This window comes from Coturnix japonica, chromosome 18, assembly GCF_054131305.1.
Source record: "Coturnix japonica strain WE chromosome 18, WE-NBRP24, whole genome shotgun sequence".
In the NCBI taxonomy this organism is placed as follows: domain Eukaryota; kingdom Metazoa; phylum Chordata; class Aves; order Galliformes; family Phasianidae; genus Coturnix; species Coturnix japonica.
Window position 1 is genome coordinate 9522322 of NC_140680.1, and position 22489 is coordinate 9544810.

The following is a 22489-nucleotide window of genomic DNA, read 5'->3' on the forward strand; positions in this document are numbered from 1 at the left end:
CTGCCTCCTTCCCCATGTGAGATGCCAAGGGACCGAGCTGTCCCCACATGGGTGATAATTGGGTTGCATCTTTCTTGGGTGCCTGATTCCTGCTGGCTGGTTCCTTGGAGAGCCAGGAGCTGCTGACTGTGTGTGAAACTGCCAGGGCTGGCCTCAAAATATATCTTGTGCCATGCACCAGGAACTCACAGAAATCAGACCATCACCTCCCCAAACAGCAGCTCAGGAAGACAACCGTGGGCTTCCATTGCAGGCTTCTGTCCTGGAGCAGGGGCATTGGCCCCTGGGGCTGGGGGCAGCCCCATCCCCCATAGCATGGTGCTGCGGGGACCCCAGGGAAGGAACCCCTGCTCCCTGCTGCATGACCTGGGGACTGGGGCAGTGTGTGGCAATGGGGATGTTGCAAGGGCAAATCAGCTCACAGCTCTCAAGGCGAGGAGCGATGAACCCAGGAGACGTCAGACAGTTAAAATTCATATAAACATCCCTGTCCTCAGCACACACAGGGGTCAGCTTATCATCAGCCTGAGCTCTTGCATTCTTGTTTCGCTTGAAGCTATAGCATTCCCGTCAGCACACCTGGATATGCATGTACATACAAAAGCAGAAGCACAGTCACATGGAAGAACGTTCAGAAGGCTCACAGGCTTGCAATGCACTTCCTTTGCCCTTGGACTGACAGTTATCTCAGAGAGCAACATCCACTGCTATCCATGTGCTCCTCAGCTGCAAGAGGAAAACAGGGTGACTGGGACCAGAGGCAGCAAAATGGGCAGTGGGTGTTTTAGTTTGGCTATGGCAGAAACTGGCAGCACAGCACTACACCAGCACAGGACCCGCTGCTCTTCCTCACTCACATCACTACCAGCAGCCTGGCTTTCCTCCAGCTCACACGGCAGCACGACGGCCCTTCCTTCCCAGCAGCTCCATGTGTCGGCAGGAGGAGGCACAGACAGGCAGCGGCAGCTGTTCCCAGGCTGCCTGCATTACAACGATAATCAGATGATAGATTGTTTTCAAGCAAACTTGAATTTTTCACTTGTTAGTGCTATGCGAGTGATTTCAGGGGGAAAAATAATGAATAAATAGAAGCAGACAAAGAAGAAAGGCTGAGAGCTGGGTGTGCTCCAGGTGATGCTGTGTGTGCTATCTGTGGGCTGCGGCCACCCTGCAAAGCCAGCTTGTGTGCAGCAAGGCTGGCCTCCAGGGCACCCTCAGGTTACACATTTGGGGCTGCTTTGTTTACCCCCTGTATCCATACTCGAGTTTGTGCCCTGTGCTGGTACAGCTGCTGCTCCCAGCCCTGCACACCCACCCACAGGGCCAGGCACAGTGAAGCAAAGGGAGATTTATTCCAGCTGTGGTTCTGGCCCCAAGGTACCTGACCCGCTTTCCCACTGCCAGCTCCATTTCAACCCATGAAAGGTCATAGGAAGTTGGGTTTATTTTTAGTTTTCCCTTTTAAATTCCCTGAAGCAGCGGGGACTTGATGGAAGGGCAAACATCACACTCCCTCTGGCCCTGAGTTGGGATTGCAGGATGGTGCTGCAGGGCAGCTATGCCCACTGTGAGGCTCCAGGGCAATGAGGGCTGGGAGTGGGATGTGGGAGGAGCGGGTGCAGGGGAGCAGGCACGGTGCCCAATGAGCTCCCCAGGGCCCTCTGGCTGTGTTACCCGTAAGAGCCATTGAGCCTTGGCACATGCTGCTGCTTTCTCATTGCTGGAGCCGCGTTATCGCAAGGGCTTGTTCTTCCTTTTGTTCCTCATATTGTTTCACAGGGAAACTGAGAATCGGAGCAGTTCCTGCAGAACTTGGGGACTTCTGGGGCTGAGTGTTGAGCTCTTTGAACCAAGCAGCCCTTTCTGGGGGCACAGAGTCTTCCTTCCCACCACCACACATCACCTTCCCCATCTCACGCCTTTGGCTGATCCCCATCCCACTCTGCCTGGGCAGTTCAGAGTGAGATTGAACCTTATTATTAGGAAAAAAAGTCATTTCTTCTTAGCATAAGAACTGTTGCAGAATTGCCAGCCCTGGCTGGACGGTGGGTTATCTCTTCTATAGGAAATCTCACTTTTTTCCTTCCTTTCCCCAAGTCTGAAAATGGAATGCAGGCACTTAAAATAAATTCCCGGAGAACAAAACTGAGAAAACACAACGGGATTTGCATCAAAGTGTTCAGATTAATTAGCTTAAAGCGAAAGCTTTCATTCTGATTTCAACCTCTGCTTTATGCAAAATAAAGACATAAAGAAAGAAATAAAACCGAAGCGGCAAAGCTTTGCGAGCCGACAAATCACAATGTTCCACCCTGAAAATATCAAAACACGATGCTTAGCCTTGCTGAGCTGCTTTGTTTCCTTTTAAAAGCAAACAGCACCAGGACCAACACCTTCACCGGCATCTTGGCTCATTAAGCTCTTCAAAAAACCCCTCAAGATCAGCATAAGCAATTCCTATCTTCATCGGTTTTACTCCCGTCCCTTTGGAGGAAAGCCTACAGCTCCTTGCTGGCCAAAATTGCTGGAACATTGCTTTAAATTCTTTCCTTTTATTGTGTGGTTGTAACACGGAACTTGAGCTTAAAGCTCTGAATTTGCCAGGAGCTGGACTCGATGAACCTTAGGGGTCCCTTCTGACTTGGGGTAGACTCTGACCCAGTGACTCAGCCCCCTGCACCCTGTGTCATGAATACTGGTAGGGGAAGGGGTAGGAAACTGTTGGGATTCTATAAAGGTTTGTTGTCTATAAGATGAGCTAAACAAGCTTCTGGGAGTGTTTTCCTACAGCGGCTGAGATTGAAAAATGAATGATGGGAGATCCATGGCGCTGTGCTCACTCCGTCATTTTTAGCTCTCATTTCTTGTCCTATTCATTTCTGTTTCAACGGCAAAATAGGAAAAAGGTAAGAACAGAGGCAGGGAAGAGTAATAGAGGGAGAGATGCGGGGAAATGCTTTAGTCGGGAAGCTGATGGCGCGGCGGCTGCTGCCATCTATTGGCTCTGGGAACTAAGGAGTAAAGGGGGAGAGGCTGCCTGCGCTGTGTGCATTGCGGGGCTGGCTATTAGCTAATGAGCATCTCCTGTGGAGCTGTGCAGATGGGATGCCAGGTCTTCAAAGCAGAAAAAGTCTGGTAAGGCATTGCTGGACATAGAGGGGAAGGCTCTCAGGTGTGCCTCTCTCAGGCACACGACTCTGCTGATGGGGCTTCCTGAGCGCTTCTCAAATAAGGACACGGTGCTTCTTTCTTTCGTGTTTATTGGACTGGAATACAAAAGCCTCTGCACTTGGCGAGGGAAACCTGCCCAGGACATACCTGATCCATGAGGGCTGGGGGTCTGGGATGTGGAACAAGCTGGGAACATCAGAAGCTCACAGTACATCTCCTCATGTCCCCTTGTGTGGCGGGAGCCTGGAATCACCCTGTTCTCCTGTCACCTTGTCCCAGTGCAGGCAGGAGAGACCCAGCTGGAGGGCTCAGGGTTCTTTCAGGAGTTGTTAGTTCCTATCAGACAGAGGACGTGAGCTCTGTGCTGCCTCTGCAGTCCCACAGCTTTGGAAGGAGCTCTTCTAGAGGCAGGGAGAGGTTTTCCATGACAGCTCCAAAACTCGCTGAACACCTCCCACAACTTCTCCAAAGCCTCATTAGTGCCACACTGACCGCATGGGGAGCAGGGACGAGGCTATGGATCCCAAACTAAACAGGGGGGATGAGACCACAGCAGCAGCCCCCCATGCTGCAGACCCCACAATCAGCACAGGCTGTGGGCAGCGGTATAACTGGGGGGCTCCAAACCACACGGCTGAGCTGCACCGCCTGTTGTCCAGCAATGCTGACTTCCTCCACCCGAACTGCAAACAATGCGAGCTGGGAGAGGCGCAGGGCTCAGCACTTCTGAGCACCAAACGCTGAGTTCAGCTGGGCACAGCCCCGTGGCCGTGTAACCCTTTGCTTGCTGGATGGAAGCACGTTCCCTTGTGCAGAGCAGCACCTTTGGGCTGCACTGAGCTACACAGAGCAGGAGCTGCGCTGCAGGTGCCCGTCACAGCCTGCCTGCAGCAGGTGGAAGCAGGAACAGGAGTGCAGGAATGAGGAAATGCCCCCAGTGCACTCTGCCCTGTGCCCAGCTGCACTGCTGGCGCCGGAGGGGTCTCAGAGGGTGGGGGAGGAAAGTACAGCTCTGCCTGGCATCGAGCATCAAAACCACGGAAGAGAAGTTTGTTTGACCTGAAACAAAATGCTCCACCGCGTTTGTTTGCTTTGTCCCTGCTGCCGTCAGGCTGGGGCTTGATTTCCTTTTTCTTTCAGGTTCACTTTTAGAGCACGAAATGAGAAGCAGGGAGGCTTCATTTTGAACCTGCCACGGAATGGTCAACTTCTGCGTGCTCCCCAAAGGAAACGGGATTGTTGGAAGAGATTGTTAACCCTTCTGTTGTTTTCAATGTGGCACGGGATTAGCAGTGGGGCTCCCCCCAGAGCCCGCACCCAACCAGCATGCCGGGTGGATTATGGCAGGGCAGTGTGCTGACCTCTGCTCTGCTGGGAAACAGAGGCTCCCGAGATGATAAGTGGCTCTGGGAAGAAATTCCTTTCCCCATGTGAGGGAGTGGCGGCGCTGGGCACACTCGCGTCTGCACCTCTGAGCACACACGGGGACCTGAATGGAGAGGTGGGAGCTGAGGTTCTGCGAGGAGGACACGCTGTGGGGCCCTGCAGATCAGGTCAGTATGGGGCAGTATGGGGCAGGACGGCCATACCTAGCTGTCTGGGTGCTGGCCAGCCCCAGCTGAGCAAACATGGCTTGGGAAAGCAGTTCTTGCAGGTGTCTGGAGAAGCTCGGTGAGGGAGCACAGCAGCATAGATCCATATCGGGATTGTTAGTCTTGTTGGAGATTGAGGTTCAGGTAGGTAGTTAGCTGAGGTTCAGGGGTTATGAGCATACTAGAGAGGAATAGGTTTGTCTGAGGTCTTTCCTATGCAGGAATCAATAGGAGAATGATAGGAGAAATTGTACCAGCAGTCACTGGATCTAGCAAAGTGTATTTGGTGCCAGGAGGGTGCAGCTGTCAAACAGCCCCAGAGACTGGCAGTGCTGCATCTCTGGGTGAGCGGTGCTGGGCAGCACCCACTTCCCACTCAGTGCCCTGGGAGGGACACACAGCTGGCAGCAGCGCTTGCTGGGGCTGCACAGAGAGGGGAGGGCCTGGGGGTCAGCAGTGGGCTGTACCAGATGGGATCCCACAGCATTGCTCTGCAGCCTCTACTAACGTGGGAGGCTGGGATGGCATCAGCAGCATCAAGGGCTGTGCATGAGTCCTGGTGCTACTGAGGCACAACAGGAGAGTGGGAGCGGTTTGGGCTGATGGCCAAAAGGAAAATTACATTCCAGGTCAAACATGAGGTCTACCTTTACCTGCAGAGGGGTGGGTTTGGTCCTTAGGTTGCTTAGATAAACTTAAAAGCACAGAGATTTCAAAACAACAAATGAGGACATCTTTGTTCAAGCACTGTCCTCTGTGCAGAAGGATTTGACAGTAATTTATTAATAGATATTGCTAAAACAAACAGCATCCTGTGTGAAGCAGAAAGGCTGTTAGAAAAGAGGTGCCTCATTGCAGCCCCAAACCAGCAGCACCTCACTGCAAAGCTGTGCCTGGCATCACACAGACCTGGGATGTGCATGTAGAACCTGGGTGCTCTGGAAGCCTTGCTGGGAGCTCAGTTCCTCCTCCAGCCCTCGCACTGTCAGCTCATCTCTAGGTCGACTGCAGGAGTTTTCTAAATGCGGAGCTTCCTGGGACGTGGTGCATGGGAGCAGGCGGCCTCCTTGCCAGGGGCAGAGCGTGTCCCAGCAGCTCACCTTTGCGTCTGTCCTCTTCTGCATTGGAAGGATCAGTTCAGTGTTGGCATGCTGGGAAATAACAGTGGTGCTTTCCACTCTCACACTAAGTGCTGCAAGCAGGGAGGGTGAGAAGGATGGTCAGCAGCCTCAGTGTTTTGGCATCTGGGAGTGCCAGCAGTGCTTCATGGCAAGAAGGGCACTGCTGTGCTGGCAATCGGCCCATTCCTAAAGGAAAAGTGCATCTCTAGAGGCCTTCTCTGCCTGTGACTTATCTCCCTAGACTTTCTTTTGTGGTGTTTTCTTTCTTTTACACAGGGGCTGTGTTGACCTTTCCCAGGGATGCTCTGCACAGCTCTGCAGCCCATAGCGCACTGAGGCCACCCAGCGGGTCCTGCTGCTGTCTCCGGGTGAAGGTCAGCGTGTACAAGCAAAAAGAGAGCCAGAATCCACCACGGGCAGCATAGAGAGTCTGCATTGCTTGTTCATCCCACCTGGGCTCACGCTGGGGTTCAGACAGCTCTGCTGATCCACAGATGAGTCCCACTCACCCCAAGTGAGCTGGCTCTTAGTGCTGTAGTGACGGGCAGCTCGCTGGGCCATTGCTCTGCCCACAGAGCTGGAGGCAATGCAGGAGCAGATGGAAGCTGCTGGAGGAGCTGCAGGTGGTGCCAGCAGGTGAGGGGTGCTTGCAGCAGCACTGGATGCGGGTTGCTTTGGATTGGGGGCTGCAGATCTCCCGAGAGGCCAGACTGAAGCTTGGTTCTCCAGCAGGAGGAATGAGAGGAATGTGCCACGTGGGCCTGGTGACAGGCGCCCAAAGGCGAGGGCGAGAGCACAGCCCAGGGCAACAGTGGGGCAGTGATGCTGGCTGGTGGGATGTGCCCAGCCCCCGCCTTGCCAGCACACAGGGTCTGCTCTGAAAGCCCATTGTGCATTGTGGCCGGGCTGAGCTGCAGTGAGGCCAGCAGTGAGAGGCTCACTTCCTCCAGCAGCACAGCAGCAGTCTGCCGGCTTGGGGCTGGTGGCAATGCTGGACACATGGGCTGCTGTTTGGGGGCCCCTTGGCACCAGGACCTGGCCCTGGGGTGTACAGGTAAGCTATCCATTGGGAGGTCAGAGCCCTGCTCTGTTCAAATGGGGCTGTGGGATATATGGGTATCGTGCTGCTGGTGCTGCTGGGGAGGTCTCATTGCTGAGCGCTGGCTTCCTTTGCTTAGAAGGTTTGCAGGGCCCTGGGGTGCTGCAGGAGGGTGGCAATGCAAGGAGAGCCAGTGAGTGCCAGGAGAGGGCTTGGAAAGCCTGGAACCACTCTTAGCTCAGGGCTGGGTCTGTTTCCTGCCCTACATTACAAAATATTTCAGCACTGGGGATGTAAATGAGTCACTAGCACAATTAGGAACAACTCTCCACCAGCAGTTTCAATTGGTCTCTCCAAAAATTCTCAAGTTCCCTTTCTGAGCTGGGCCCAAATGAAAATAAACACTGAAGTAGCAGCCAGCACAGCTGGGAGCAAACACACTTCTCCTCTCACCCACGGGAGCCCTTACTCCATCCATTTGGCCTGCTCAGTGAGGAACCCCAGCATGCCTGGTCGCACTGCTGGCAGCACCAGCATGAGCAGTGCCCCACCTGCCCCCTCCTTCACCTTAGCTGCCCCTGAGATGCCAGGAGAGCCCTTAGGCTGGGAGCATCCCATCAGGGCTCTGAATGCTTCTCCCCACCGCCCCTCTTTCCCAGCTGAGGAGTGTGAGTCCTGCTGCCCCCGCTCACCCCTGCTCCCACCACACTGGGACCAACTGCAGCACAGCACAGCTGAGCGCCGGGGACGATGGTGGTGGGAGAAGACCATGGCATCAGGTACCTGTCCTTGGGAAGGAAACACCACGCTGAGGGTCTGCTGGGCTGTGGGGTGGAGGGGAAGGGAGGGACGTGGGAAGGAGTTGCAGCCCAGCCCTGGCTGCAGACGCTCTGTTTCAGTTCTGCCTCCGGCTCCTTTTGCTTCCCAGCCTCTGTTTCCCCATGCAAGGGTGGGGTTGGGGGGTGGGGAGAAGGAGTTCCTGGATGAAGTCCTTTGTTAAGAGCACTCATATTAGCTGTTGATAAATGTAGAGGCTTTTCTTTCAAAGAAAAGCCCATTAATCGCATGTCCGGCCTTGGGCCATTCTTTGCTGCTGACTGTATATAAGGATTATAACTCTTTGTGGAAATAACAGTTTATTTGATTCCCTAGCAAAGCTGGCTACACAATGACTATAGAATATGTAACAGTGACAAGAGTGGTTTAGAAAAGCCACTATACTGTTCCAGCTCCAGATAGAATCATAGAATCATGGAAAAGACCTCTAAGATCATCTAATCCAGCTGTCCCCCAACCACCAATATTGCCCACTAACCATGGCCCGGTTCAGATCTCTGGGTATGTTTGTCTAGTGAGTTCTATCCAATTGCTGACAATAACTGCTTTTCAATCTTGTTACCCCTCCACAGCCAATACAGCTGCGGAAGGGTGAGCTGGACTTTTATTTGCTGCAGCCATCATTAACATAAATACCAGCTAAAGTTTCCTATACTGAATCCTCTGTGGCAACAGTTGATGACGTATAAAGCAGAGAAAGAACAGCTTGGATTTCAGATAGCAACCAGAGCATCATTTTAGGGTGAAGCCGGACTTATGCAGTTGCCCAGCCAGACATGCAGCATGGCCTATGGACTCTGCTTTTGGGTGTTGTGTTTAGGCATTAAGTCCCATAAACCACAACAAAACCTGACAGTGGCTCTTCTGCATCCTTGTGTAGGCAAGGCAGGCACATCAGAGCCAAGCAGCCCAGCTGAGGCAGCGGAAGGAACCCCAGACCCCTCTTCAGTGTTGCTGGCGGCTGGGGAGGGCTTTCCACCAGGTAAGGTTCTGCCTTCAGCATCACCAATATCTGCAACTTAATGCAGCCTGGCACTGTGGTAACCAAGCACTGTTACCCCTTGAGTTCCTCATCTGTGTCTGGATGAGGAGGATGGGATTGGATCATGCTTCCTAAGGCTGAGCTCTGGTGATGCTGATGTGTTGCATGGAGCTCCTGCCTTCTAACCCTGCATATTTCCTTTTCAAGAGATTTCACTCTTCTTCTCCATTGAGAGACGCTCCTCACGGTGCCCCAATGCCCAGCTGCAGGAAGCAGCCAGAAGGAAGCTGTGGGCCTTGGAGAATGATGACAGAGATGTCTGTGCTCTGTTCAAGGTAGGAACAGAGCATGGCACTGAGGATGTCCTGTCCTGGTGGGGTGGATGTGTGATGGGACACCCAACCCACTGGGAAGTTCCCCAGCATGTGCTCCTGCACCCTGGGGTCTGATTTGCTTGCTATGCTGCCAAAGGAGACCCCATGGATGACTCCCAGCCCTTCAGCCTTGCTTTGTCTCCATGCAGGAGCTGTCAGCCAGGCTGCTGTGCATACAGGCACAGGAAGATCGGTTCCTCCTCACCTTCAAAACCCTGGAAGAAGTCTGGAAGTTTTCTACATATCTAACTTTAGGTAATGTTTTCAAGGTCGGGGGGGATCCAAACAGTGTGAAGAGCCTTTTTGGAGAAGGTATCCTGTGGCAAGCCATAAATGTAATGTAACAGAGAGAAGAGCTTAAAGAGGAAGGAATGTTAATCAGAAGGCCTTGGTATTCATGTACAGATTCACAAAGCAACTCTCTGGATCTGTAATAAAGATGTGGGAGGTTGTCTTTTGGGTAATTCCTCTATTGCAGCTCTGTTGCAAATGGCAGATTGGGAGACACCCGAAGAGCAGTGCATGCAGCCCAGCAAAGCAGGGTTCTGACACTGCTTTCCCTCTGTTCTTAGGCTATGTAGGTCACTGCTTGGAGCAGCTTCTCTTTGAGCAGGAGTACTGGCTGAACTGTGCTCTGGTGGAGGACACAGAGGTCAGAGTGTCCATGGATGAAAATTGCTTGGCCACCATATATCTGGGTCTGCTGCTCCAGGAAGGTGAGGAGGGATTTCAGGGCTGTGGTGTAGATCACTTCTGGGCTCTGCCTTGTGCCAGTGCCACTGACCTGGCCATGACTCTTTCTATCCACAGGTCACTTTTATTCCAGAGCAGTGCCCAGTGCGTGCCAGTCAGAGGGGGAGGGACAGGAAGGTCTGCAGCTCTGCAGGAACGAGCTTGTCCATGTGAAGAACATTGGAGAGGAATCCAAATGGGAAGCGATATCCTTGCTGACAGGCCAGCGAGGTCTGGTACCTGTGGCTGCCCTAGAGCCAGTACCTCACCCATTCTACCAGTAAGTAGACAGGCAATTGATGGTGTTCAAGCCAAGATCCATTCCTGATACACCGGCTAACACCAAATCAGGAGTAAGGAGCTGCTCTTACATTTTCCATAAGCTGCACATGGAAGGTGCAAGCTGCCCTCTGTGCCCCACATCACCATTGAAAGGCATGGCTGGATTTGCTGTGCTGTCCATCTGCCTGGCTTGTGTGAGACTGTCCCTTGGGGGTGGCCTGAGGGCTGCTTGGAGAGGACCAACAAGGTTCCCTTTTGCTTTGCAGATGGTTCCTGAAGAATTACGCCATGAGTTTTGGCACCTCCCAGGAGATCAGTGGGACAACCTCTCAGCTGATTGGTGAGTGATAACCATGTAGGGTCACTGCCTTTCCCAGTGATGGGCATGGCTCTTGAAGACCTGGGTTTGGTCCAAAATGCAAAGGGTCCATCTCTTGATCTGACAATGGCACTCCATTGTGAGGTGCTGCAGGGGAGGATTGCATCCTCAGATTCTCCTGGACATTTGCACTGTTAAGGATTTCACTCCTAGCAGAAAGTTGAGACAGTCCATCTCCTGTGAAACTACAGCAACTTCATTTTTCCAGCTGCCTTCAATAGTGCAGCTCCCAGCAGTTTCACTCTTTGGCTTTGTGGGATTTTACCCATTCCTCCTGTATATTTTATCAAAATATCTTTTTTCTCATGAAGAAACTGCAGAGATCTGAATCTGAGAGCACAACAAATCCTGGGGAACAGAGAGGCAGTCTTCTCAAGCTGACATGCTCTTCTCACCTAAGTTTTCTAGTAAGGAAGTTGTAATGGTGAACCTCACAATGAAATGCTGCTGTTTGCCTTTGTTTGCCAGTCAAAGGCAAATGCACAGCCACAGCGGACCACAGAGGAGCAGCATGGGATGAACTGAGTTTCTCCAAGGGAGACAGCATAGAAGTCATCGGCTTCCTCCTTCCAGGACTCCCGTGGTTTGTGGGCAAATCTCTAAGCAATGGGAACATCGGCTTTGTCCCAGTACGATCTGTAAATGCTGAGGCTTGTGAACCTCTGTAAGTTTACTGCTACTATCTGGATTTCAAGTTGGGTGGAAAGGAAGGGTCAACTCCAAGTCCCAGCTCAAGGCTACAAGGGAGTCCAGGGCAGGTAGTTTGCTTTGCAAGGACTTTGTAGAGGATCCATGTGAGGTCCATCCAGAAGCTTCAGCCAGGCTTTTCTGTCAACACGCAGCAGGAGTCTGTGCCCAGACAAAGCCATCATATTTCACTTGCTTCAGGTAATTCTTGCAGGGGAACAGGTTTGGCTCTGGGTTAGAGCTGGCTAAGGCAGCCCAGGACATCTGTATACCAGATGAACTGGCTTCACTGTTTCAAATAGAAATGTTCTTGTCTTAGTTTTTCTCTGAGGGGCTGTGAGTCTGGCAAGGGAAAGGGCTCTAAGCATTGCTCAGAATTTTTCTTTGCTTCCTTCTGCCCCTTTGCCTTCTGTGGGGTGCAGCAATTGGCACAGTTGCTCGCTGAGCAGAACTGAATGCCAGGACAGGGACAAGGGCTATCTGAGGAGCATGGCTGGCAACTGCTCTCTTAGGACCCAGCAGCTGTCTTTGTTTCTGGCTTAAAGACACCTCCAGTTCAATACACATCCAAAAAGGCTTCTCCTCCAAGACTGCATATGGGATAATGGGGTTCTTAAGTTGTTGCTAGGTCTGTTTGCATTTGTTGGGCTTTCCTGGGACAGGTTCACTCAAGATGAATCTCAGGCAGTTTTCTCTGACACTATGGAATAGCAGAGACACTGACTGTTTTTCCGTGTCATATATCTCAACCTAGGGAAGAGGGATTGGTGTTTCTGAGCGAAGAAGAAAACTTGCCCCTCCTGAGCATCCCCTGCAATGGTGGTGAGCAGCACTTTGCCACCCTCCTCAGAGAGCTGGCTCGCACTGACATCAGCTCTGTGTACCGCCTGGGTGAGTTCCCTCCCCTTACATAGCTCCATTGCTCCCATGGAAAGCACACCTAGTTTCTCTCTGCCTTTTCTCCATGGTTATGCACTAAGCCAAACTCCAGAATATAGAGGGGCTGGAACTGCAGATTTATATGGTGTTTGTGGCCAGCAGTGATCCTGCTCTCTCAGACAAGGGTCTGAGGCTTAGCAGTTTAGAGTGCTTTGTCTTCATTCTGGCACTAACCAAGCCTATGGGCTGTTTGTTTTCTCTCTTTGTGTAGATGGTTTTGAACCCACAGCCGCATTCCCGAAAGCACCATCAGGTGAGTTCATGGAGAATGCTTTTACAGCAATGCCACAGAGTGAATTCTGACATGGAGAAACACCTACTGTCATTTGTCTGTCCCATTCCAGAGGCTGTTCTCCGTGGCTGTAAGGACACACAGCTACTCCAGTCCTGGGAGGAGATAAACAGCTTGGTCACAGCCAGCACCTCAGAGCAGTCCAGCCCAGGGAGTGAGTCAGCCCCTGCTACATGGGAAGATGTTCTCCTGGACAAGCTGAATGATTTTGATGATCCCAAGTTCTTCATTGACCTGAATGCTGGACACATGGAAGATGCTGATGTCTTTGAACCTATACTGACCTTCCTTAACCAAGACAGTTATATGCCCTGTTTTCAAAGCCTCTACGATCTCAGTTTCTCCTTTCTCAACTCCACTTTTTACGGTTTCTCTGATGAGGATGAACTGGTCTTGTACCTCGAGACATCCAGAAACTGGGCCAAGAGGACTCATTCAGTTTGGGCCCATGTCAGGCTCTGTTTCCTCTTGGGTAAGCTCTGTATGAAAAAAGTCAAGTTCTCCCAGGCTCGAGTCTATTTTGAGGAAGCCGTGAGCACCCTGGACAGGGGCCTTGAGGACCTGCCCCTGCTGGCTGCCTTGCACGTGAACCTTGCTTCCATCTACCTGAAACAGAACATGAAAAACAAGTTCTCTTCATTGCTGGGAAAAATGGTGGCCTTGCTTGTCTGCTTGCCCAGCCGCTCCTTCAGCTCTGAGCACGAGCTGAGGGTGATGATGTACGTCCTAAGAGAGGCCATTGCTGTGGGAAATGCTCCTCTGGAAGCACGAGTCTGCTTCCTCATTGTCAAGCTCTTTCTCCAGCTGGGAAAAAATGATGAAGTGCTGCCATTTATTGAGCATCTTCAGTGTCTCTGCACCACCTCATTCAGACAGGACACTAGAGCTGTGCCACTGGATGCCACCCCCATCCTGAGCTATTTGTATGACAAGAAGTGCTTGCCAAGCATTGCACTTGCCTCTGCCAGGTCTTTTGTTCCCAGTGGCATCAAAGGGACACCAACACCCATTTGGAAAGCTGGCTTCATCCTCCAAAATACATCCAAGCTCCTGGGAAACCAGCTGGAGAGGAGCAGCATCCCAGCCCTGGCGTGTTCCTACCTCAAGCAGGCACTGCGCTTCTCTTGTGAGGGCAGAGCAGTGACCACTCAGAGGAGTCTGTGCATCATTTTGTCCCGGCTGTACCTCCAGCATGGTGTGCTGGATGGGGCAGTGTGCTATGCAGCCCAGGCTGTGGCCTTCAGCAGGTTGATAGGCGAGGAGGAGGCTTTCGAGTCCTCCCTCTCTCTGGGGTGGATGTACCTTCTGAGCAGCCAGCCAGGCCCAGCAGCAGACATCATGGGGCAGCTCTTACATTCCCTGCACGGGACAGACAGTGTGACGCAGGGTGGAGTGGTGCACAACCTCCTTGCCATTGCCCTTAAAGGAGCAGGGCAGGTGCAGAAGGCCGCAGAAAACTACCTCCAGGCACTGCACAAAGCCAAGGAGACTGGGAACAAGAGGAACCAGGCTATTGCCCTGGCCAACCTGGGGCAGCTGAGCCAGTCGCGTGGGGCGAGTCAGCTGTCTGAGCTCTACCTGCTGCAGGCTGCCCAGCTGTATGCTGAGCTGCAGGGCAGTGAGGAGCTGGAGCTGGAGTTGGTGTATGTGCTGCTGTGGCTGGCACAGGCCATGGTCAGCAGGCGGAGGATGGAAGATGGCAAACTCTGTTATGAACTTGCGCTGGTTTTTGCCCTGAAGTGGCATAATATGAGGAGTGAGTATAGTTTTGCTGGCAGGGATGGGGCAGTGCTCACCTCAGTGCAGCACCCCATTAGATCCCTAACAGCCTCTTGAGCTGTCCCTTTCCCTTCTCTCTACCATGCAGGTCAGCTTCATGTCACTGAGGCTCTTTGCCATTTCTACAGCCAAGTGTGCCCCAACCTCCAAGCCTGTATTACCTACCATGAGCACCGGGTCTCCTTGGCACAGAAACTCCAGGACAGAGAGCTGGAAGGCAATGTCCGGCAGACCCTCAGCCAGCTCTACCAGGCTTTGGGCACCCCTGAGTAAGTCCTCAGCTTGGCTGCTTCTTGTGCAGATGCTGTTAGAGAGGAGTCTATGCTCATCCATGCAAGAGCAGTGGCTTTTCCATCTTGTTTGCAGCACAGGCCCTGAAGGGAGGTTGGGTGCTCACAGGTGGTGGGTGCTGAGTGGCTGAGATCTGGGAGCTGTCCCTGTGTGCTGCAGGAACAGCTCAATGTCAGCCAGATCACAGGGACAGCCAGCAAATGCTGCTAGCTGGGATAAAACTGGGGGATGGCCAAACATAGCTTTCCAGAGAGACATCCAGTCTTCTTCAGAGGGGACTTAGTGACAGGGAATTCATCACTTCCTTTGGAGGCTTATCCCAGTGATTAATCACTGTTCACTAGTAAAAATAGACTCCTTATCTGTTATTTAAATAACCCTGGCTTCAGCCTCCAGCCTCTGAGCCTGCCCTTCCTATTGCTGCTGGAATATTTTCATTGGGGATATACTTCAGACCTGGTATCAGCTCACCTTTCAATCTCCTGTTTGACACATGCAGGTGATGGATTAGTTTAGGCAGGAGGGAAGAAGAATATGTGGGTCAACCACAGACTTTCTTCAGTTTTTCAAGGCAGGTATGTCAAATAGTGGATGGCTAGATCCTGTGTCCCAGAAGGATAAGCGGGCAGAGGCTGTCACTAATTGGATGTTCACCTTCCCTCACTGGGTCACTGTGAGTTCAGAGGGAAGGAATTTAGGAAGCAGACGCCTGTCATGTGAGCGGTGCTATTTCAGTTCACAAAGCACCCAGGTCCCTGGAAGGACAGCTGGAGCACAGTTTCAAGCAAGATACCAAGCAAGCAAACATGCCCTGGGCACTGCCCCCAGCCCTGGCTGCAGCCACCTTCTGCAGGCAGCATGTCCAACCAAACACCTCGTCCTGCTGCCTGCCCTTTGTCCTCAGGTGATACAGAGCTTGAGAAGGAGACAGCTGGCCCTGCATGTGTGGCACAGAACTGTCCTTCTGCCAGCACCAAGGGACAAACAGCCATAGATTTGGCTCTGGGTGCCAGACGATGGCTGGGAAGTGAAGGTGTGGTGGCAGCTGTGCAGCTGGTTGCTGGCATCCTGTGATTGCTCTGTAGTGTTTTTTTACCTCTTACCATCACAGGGCTTTGAGACTGTCACTGGACTGCACCAAACAGAGTCTGAGGATCTTCATTGACCTCGAGGACACTGGCAAGGCAGCAGAGGCCTGGCTGCAGGCAGGAAGGCTGTACTATCTCATGCAGGAAGATGAGCTGGTGGATATGTACTTTCAGGTATGAGGGAGGTGTCTGGAGCAGTCCCATTCCCACACTGGTGCTGTATTCCCATCACAACTGTGTGGATCAGCAGGAGCCATTTGGGGCTCAAAAACTTGGAAGGGAAAGTTCTTCTCATGAGCATAAGAAACCTGCTGCTGGAAGGAGCTGCTGCCTTAGCACTCATGTGCTATCTGGCATTAAATGTCCTAACTTTCCTTCCATACATGGGTTTTAGAAGATTCTTGGGTGAAAGTTTGTGAATTCAGTGGGCCAGAAAGTGATGTGAGGGTGTCAAAGGAAGTGCCAGGTGATGAGTTCCCATTGAAATGCACATAGATAAGGGCTGAAGTGCCAGGGAAGTGCTCGAAGACTTCTTGGAGCAGAAGGCTACTGGCTTCTTTCCATCTCCAACATTATTCTATCAGATGAGCTGCAAAGAGGAAAAGCTTCCACAAAAAATTCAGGACTCCATCATCATTCAAAGAGCAGCTTCTATTAAAAGATACAAAATCCTTCCACATGCCCAAAGAAAGCCAAGCAGAAGGCTGGCTGGGTCTGCTGGCATTGCACTGAGCTGGAGTATCCAGAAAAGCAGCAGTCTGAGCACACATAAGGGATGCTTTGGGTCCTCACTCTGTTGCCCTAGAGGCACTACTGAACTGGTGACTGGGTCATATACTGATATGGTCATTGGCAATGACAGATTGTAATGATGGAAAGAATATGCTCTGGCTGGAGGGTGGCATCATGGCAGCATGTATAATTGGCACAAATATCTGTTCTTCCCAGAAGCTCGTACACCTGCCATCACTCCCATCCCACTGACTCTACCTTTTCTCTGTCCTGGTTCTCTTCACCTTGTCAGTCTCAACATTGCATCCATCACATTGTAATGACAGACCAGGCAGCCTGTAGCTGCCCTGACTCCCATCCTGATTCCATGGGATGCCCCACCTGGTCAGTCTGGCACTCTGACCCTGCACAGGGATATGTATGGCTCCTGGCTCCACTCTCACACATCACTTATAAATGCAGCCTGACAGTCTCACACACCTGCTCATGTATCTGTGCTGTTTGGAGCACTGAGGATCAAGTGTAGGATGATGTGATTTACTTCATCACTTCAAAGTCTGTGTGTGAGTGTCCCTTTCCAAGTTTCACTCCATTTCCTTTTCCTTCTAGGCAGCTATTGAGACTGCTCTGAAAGCTGAGAACTTCTCCTTGGCCATGGATCTCTATGAAAAAGCAGGAGATAACTTTTTTAATGGCAACCGACACAGAGATCAAGCGGTGGAGTTTTACAGGGTACTGATCCCTCTGAGCATGTCCCTTATGTCCCTTCTCTGTGATGACCATGGGGAACTACAGCACTGTGTGGCCAGGATGGAGAGACAAGGGCAGAAGATGGAGAAGGACATTGGCATTCTGAGTGTGCATGCATGTAAACTTTGCCAGGAGACATCTCGGAGCACAGGCCCATTTTGCAATAGCTGCAGATCTCCCCAGAGGGAGGGATGGAAGAAGGGGCTGTGCATTACCAATCCCAACAGCTTCAGATGTGGGGTGGTCATTCTGGGTATGTGCTCAGAGACAGAATTTCATGCATTTAAGGAAAGGCAGAGATGGGAGGCTCAGCTTTTGAGGAACATACTTTGAGAACATAAAACTCATGTTTAAGGGTTGGAACTGAGATGTCCAGAACCCAGCCACCCCATTGTTCACCTGCTTTGCCAAGGGCTCAGTTCATCTCTTGCTGCACTGCCACCCTTCTGTGGGCAGTGCTGTAATCAGACCTCCAGGAACACACCAGAATCACTGTTCTCTCACCAGGGTGGTGCAGTGCCCTTGGCCAGGAAGCTACAGGCCATTAAGACAGAGCTGCGGCTGTTCAATAAGCTGACAGAGCTTCAGATCGGGCTGCAGGGCTATGAGAAGGCGCTGGAGTTTGCCACGCTGGCAGCCAGGCTGAGCATCAGGGTGGGTAAGTGATGCAAACCCACTGGTATGTGGAGCTGCTGGCAGAGTGGTCTGGCTTTTGGGTGGGAGCAGCATGCACATGCAGGGAAGATACTCCTGCTTTCATAAGTCCTCCGGATCTATTCTTATCCTAAGGGTAACATCTCTTTAGGGCCACTTCCCTTTTTAAGCTGTGTGACAGTCCCACAGGAGAGAGGGGACTATTGCTACACTGGAGTACAGGAAGTCTGATGAAGGCACAGAACTCAACCAGTTCCTCTTTGCCTTAGCTGTTCTAATAAACCCACCTCTTTCCACTGCAGAAGTAGGTCTAATGGCCAGCATAATGCCAGTGTAAATGTCTGAGATGAAACCAGTCTTGTCATAACACTTTCCAGCACCAAGAAATCCCCTTTTTGAATGATATACTCCCTGTACAACCTGTCCTGCATTGGTATCAGCAGCCCTGCCCTTTGCTCTGTTTTCTCTGGACTGTTTTCAACCGTAGTGTCTCCTTATGAAGAGATCTGTGCTGCCCCACGGCTGTTGATCAAATGCAGCTCGGTGTGCTGGGCTGGGAATGATTTGTGAGCCTGCTGCAGGCTGACTACATCAGCAACTCTTTTCTAGGAGATCAATTGCAAGAGCTGGTTGCATTCCATCGCCTGGCTACAGTCTACTATTTTCTACAGATGTATGAGATGGCTGAAGATTGCTACCTGAAGACACTCGCCCTGCGTCCCCCCATGCTGCAGTGCTCTGGAGAAGCCCTGTACTACTGCAAGGTGTATTGCCACCTTGGCAACCTGACCCTGCATAAACTGAAGGTAGGACACTGCTTTCTGTGGTGCAGCGTTGGGCTCTCAGATCTTGATCTCAGTCTAACAGTGATAGGACAAGGGGAAATGGCTTTAAACTATAAGAGGGGAAATTTAGGTTAGAGTTAGGAAGAAATCCTTCACCCAGAGGGTGGTGAGACCCTGGCACTGCTGCCCAGAGCTGTGGGTGCCCCATCCCTGGAGGTGCTCAGATCAAAGAGCAGCCAGACCTTGGCAGGGGTTGGAACTGGATGCTTCTATGATGGGGAGCTGGAAAACCACATCTGTCTGCAGGAGCAGCCACCCTTGTAGGCAGCTGCATGCCATGACTCTCCACTCCTATCTGCAGCTTAAGAATAAGTACACATGATGCTCATATCTCCTCGTTTTGAGAGGGAAAGGTAGTTTGGGAAGAAATGTGCTGACCCTTAGCACTGACTGTGCAGAGCCCGTTTCACTCAATTCAAGCCCACAACACTCAATGGAAGACCATGACACTCAAGTGCCACTGGGTTCTGCCTGGAACCACTGGGCTCTGCTCCAGCATCCTCATACCCTGTGACCTCACATTAAACTACTTCCTAACACTCTGTTCTTTACTGTTAGGATGAACAGGACGCAGCAGCCTACTTCCTCTTGGCCCTCGCTGCAGCCACTGAGCTGGGAGACACGGAGCTGCAGAGCCTCATTGGTGCCAAGCTGGCCGACATCCCCAGAGCCCCACGGCGACTTGTGGACGTGCCGGGCTGTGCCACGTACCGGGCCAGGTGGCTGAGTGAAGGAGGCCACGTTGTCTGAGTGATGGATGTGTCAGCACGGGACATGCGTGATCCATGTGCTGTCCAGGAGCAGCATTCAGCAGAGGTCCTGCCATCAGCATCGTTTTGGCTTCTTGTGCCCACCAGATGAGGGACTTAGGGCTCTGCCCACATTCCTCAGGCACAGGGCTGAGCATATGGCACTGCTGGCAGAGTGGGGCAGGATGAAGCCCCAGCAGCTGGTGCTGGAGCAGGAGTGCAGCTGCATGTGATGGGGATGGTACCAAGGTACAGCCTGTCGCCACCTGGTCCTCTGACCCGAGCGTGTTTTAAGTGGAATAGTAGCTCTTTATTTAACCTGGTTGTTTTTAGTGCTGTCTGCTCCGTGCGGGTCTGTGCCCCACACTGACACAAAGCACAGCCGCCCTTCAACATCGGGAGGCAGGGAAAGAAAACGCAGCGTCTGGGGCGGGGAGGGGAAGGCAGCCAGGAGGCAGCGAGGCAGCCGCTCACCGCCAGGGAGCAACACAGCCCCGTGTTTGCAGCTCGCACCGGAGGCTGAGCGGGGCTCCGGGCGCTGGCAGCCGCTGGAGGTTCACAAAGGGACTTGTTGCAAAGCGCCCCGTCTGACTTACATGGCCCACTGCTTGTAGATGCTGAGCGCAGAACATTTATTTCATCACTGCGCTTTGAAAACGCTGATTTCATTTTCCCCTTTCAAATCCTGCGAGCATCTGTCATTGGGGCAGTGAATGTACAGCTTCTTTATCATACAATCCAGTGATGCCATTGGAGAACCTCAGCCCTATGCTCAGAAGAGGTAAATCTCTGTCCATATGAAATACAGTGAAGCTTTGGGGATGGCAGTGCAAGGAATCCCTCTGGTGCGTTCCATGGGCTCACATCAGGTGCTCACCCAGAGGCCAGGATCTGCACAGCTGCATGCAGCCCAGCTGTGCACACATCTAGTGCTCAGCACTGGCCTTGGGGTTTTGTTTTCCCAGTGGGATGAGAGGTCAAGGTGGCTAGTACTAATTAAGCATCATAACAACATGGTGAAACATGGTGCTTACCAGCTCCTGTGTCTGAGCCCAAGGGAGAGCAAGGATCCAGCATTCCCCCAGCCACAGAGGAGACTTCTCCTGGCCTGGAGAGAAGTGTCTATGAGAAGTAAATGCTTTGGGGTCTTTATGTCAGAGGAGGTGACCGCATCTGATGGCTCAGGTCCTGGAGCAGCAGGGTTATCATCCTCTGCCCCTCCTGGCATGACATCCATCAAACCTGTGCTGCAGGGCTGGGTGCTGGATGCCTTTTAGGCACACCGAGGAGAAGCCATGTGTGTGCAAAGCACGGTGACTGCACAGGATGTGGTTCTGCAGGGCATAGAGGCAGATCAGAGCTGTGATGGAGGAGCTGGGCTGTCAGTGTCCATCCTATAGGCACTGGCCACCAGCACCCAGCCCTCCTTCATCAGCATGAAGGTCATTATGGGTAGACAGAGGAAAAATTAGGGGACAGGGTGGATCAGGTCTCCTCACATCCTCACATTCAGTGAGTGCTTCTGAAGGTACCACCAGCATCAGCACTGCCAGCCACAGTGCAAGCCCATGTAAAGCCCAAGTTGGCTGTTTGGTTCCTCAGGGGGCCATTTAAACCCTGGAATAAAGAGGGACTGGATTTCTTTAACATATGCTCATTCTTGGGCAGTGGAAATACCATGACAAGAATAATTCCTGGCTCATCGTAGCTCTGCTGTTAGCCTCCAGAGGCACTAGGGAAAGAAGGAAGCATTTGTAACTGCAAATATAGATATGGACAGAAGCATAATGATAGCTAGAGTTATTTGGATTACTTGGAAATTACTCTTTCTTGCAGTAATATTATTATCCAGCAGTAATAGCTGCTATGAGTGGACACCTTTCACCATTCCCTCATTGCACAGTACTGCAAATCCTTACTGCCTGTGCCAGGTGGAGAGATCTTCCCATCCCCAGCTGTACCAGGCACAGCTTTCACCCACTGCCAGTCTCAGATCCTCATGGCACAGACAAGGGGTAGAAAAGCTCTGACTATGTCAGAGTCCAGCAGTTGGGTGGGGGCAGCGCTGCTGCTTGGGAAGGAAGTTTGCACTTCAGTGGTGTGGGTAGGAGCCATCTCTCCCCTCCCAAGGGCCTGCACTTGCCCCCTAACCCCAACCTTAACCAACCCCAGCTGACCCTCCTGCAGCCCTGATTGGAGCACACTGTGGCTCAGTGCGCTCTGCTGGAGCCCTGTGCTCACTGTGCAGCTGGGGATGCTGTTTGTGGATGGGGCATCATTTATCAGCCCCAGATGTCAGCAGAGAAGAGCTGCTGGTCACACTCTGCTGCCAAGGCTTGTCGGGATGTGGAGGAGCAGTGTCTGGGGCAGAGGCAAACCTGAGCTCTCCTTATCTCAAGGGCAGCTGTGACTCTGCAGACAGCATCTTTCCACGTTGCTTGGAAAAGCAATGAGAAATCAGTAAACACCAGCTGTTCTGCTGAGCAGGGCTGGGTGAAATATGTAAGCTGGGCCATTCAGATTAAAAATCAGTTATTTACACAGCAACCTGTGAGTTTTGTGTGGTTTTTTTTTTTTTTTGTGATAATTGGGATCATAAATATGCATGCTGGGTGGTGTGCTTCAGGTTGGGGCTGGGATCCTGCACAGCATCCAGGAGTCACTCACTGTGGCTACATATACTTGGGCAAAGCCATGGTCCTCCATACAGTGGCAAGACAGGCTGGGTGGCTCCTAGCTCTCCTTATGGCTCCCCAGCTCAGCATGATGTCCCACCAGCTCTGGTTCCTCATTGGGAGGAAACCCGGCGGCACGAGGCTCCCTTGTCACAGCATGGAGACAACTGTAGGAAACCACGCAAGCGCCAACAAATCCCGTCACACTGCAGGGAGTAGAGAGGAAAAACAGATCAGGATTTGGCTGCCATAGAACCTGCTGGGATGCAGTCCAGGAACTGGGATGAACACAAAGCAATTAGCCCCTGAGCACCAGGCAGGTTCTGGAGAAAGGAAGAATAAATTCTTAATTAACCAGCACACAAAGGGGCTTTGGTTATGGAGCGGACTGTTACGGATGGCTACTTTAAATTTGTTTCTTGTTCTTCTTTTGCTTCGCACCTGCTCTGACAGTGGCATTGGGACCATAAAAGAATACATGGACACACAGGGAGCAATG

General features: G+C 52.0%; 1 protein-coding gene across 1 annotated transcript; it reads left to right on the forward strand.

The window, feature by feature from the left end:
• The first annotated feature begins 6546 nt into the window (after positions 1 to 6546).
• Positions 6547 to 19633, forward strand: SH3TC2 (SH3 domain and tetratricopeptide repeats 2). Its single transcript, XM_015876347.2, is given in 20 exon segments — positions 6547 to 6714; positions 6717 to 6789; positions 6792 to 6938; positions 7583 to 7702; positions 8641 to 8742; positions 8950 to 9077; positions 9266 to 9371; positions 9689 to 9832; positions 9927 to 10128; positions 10397 to 10470; positions 10978 to 11173; positions 11951 to 12087; positions 12347 to 12388; positions 12480 to 14183; positions 14295 to 14475; positions 15609 to 15759; positions 16927 to 17049; positions 17575 to 17725; positions 18331 to 18527; positions 19125 to 19633. Coding segments are annotated over 20 exon segments (4338 nt in total). The 3' UTR covers positions 19317 to 19633.
• Positions 19634 to 22489: the final 2856 nt, after the last annotated feature.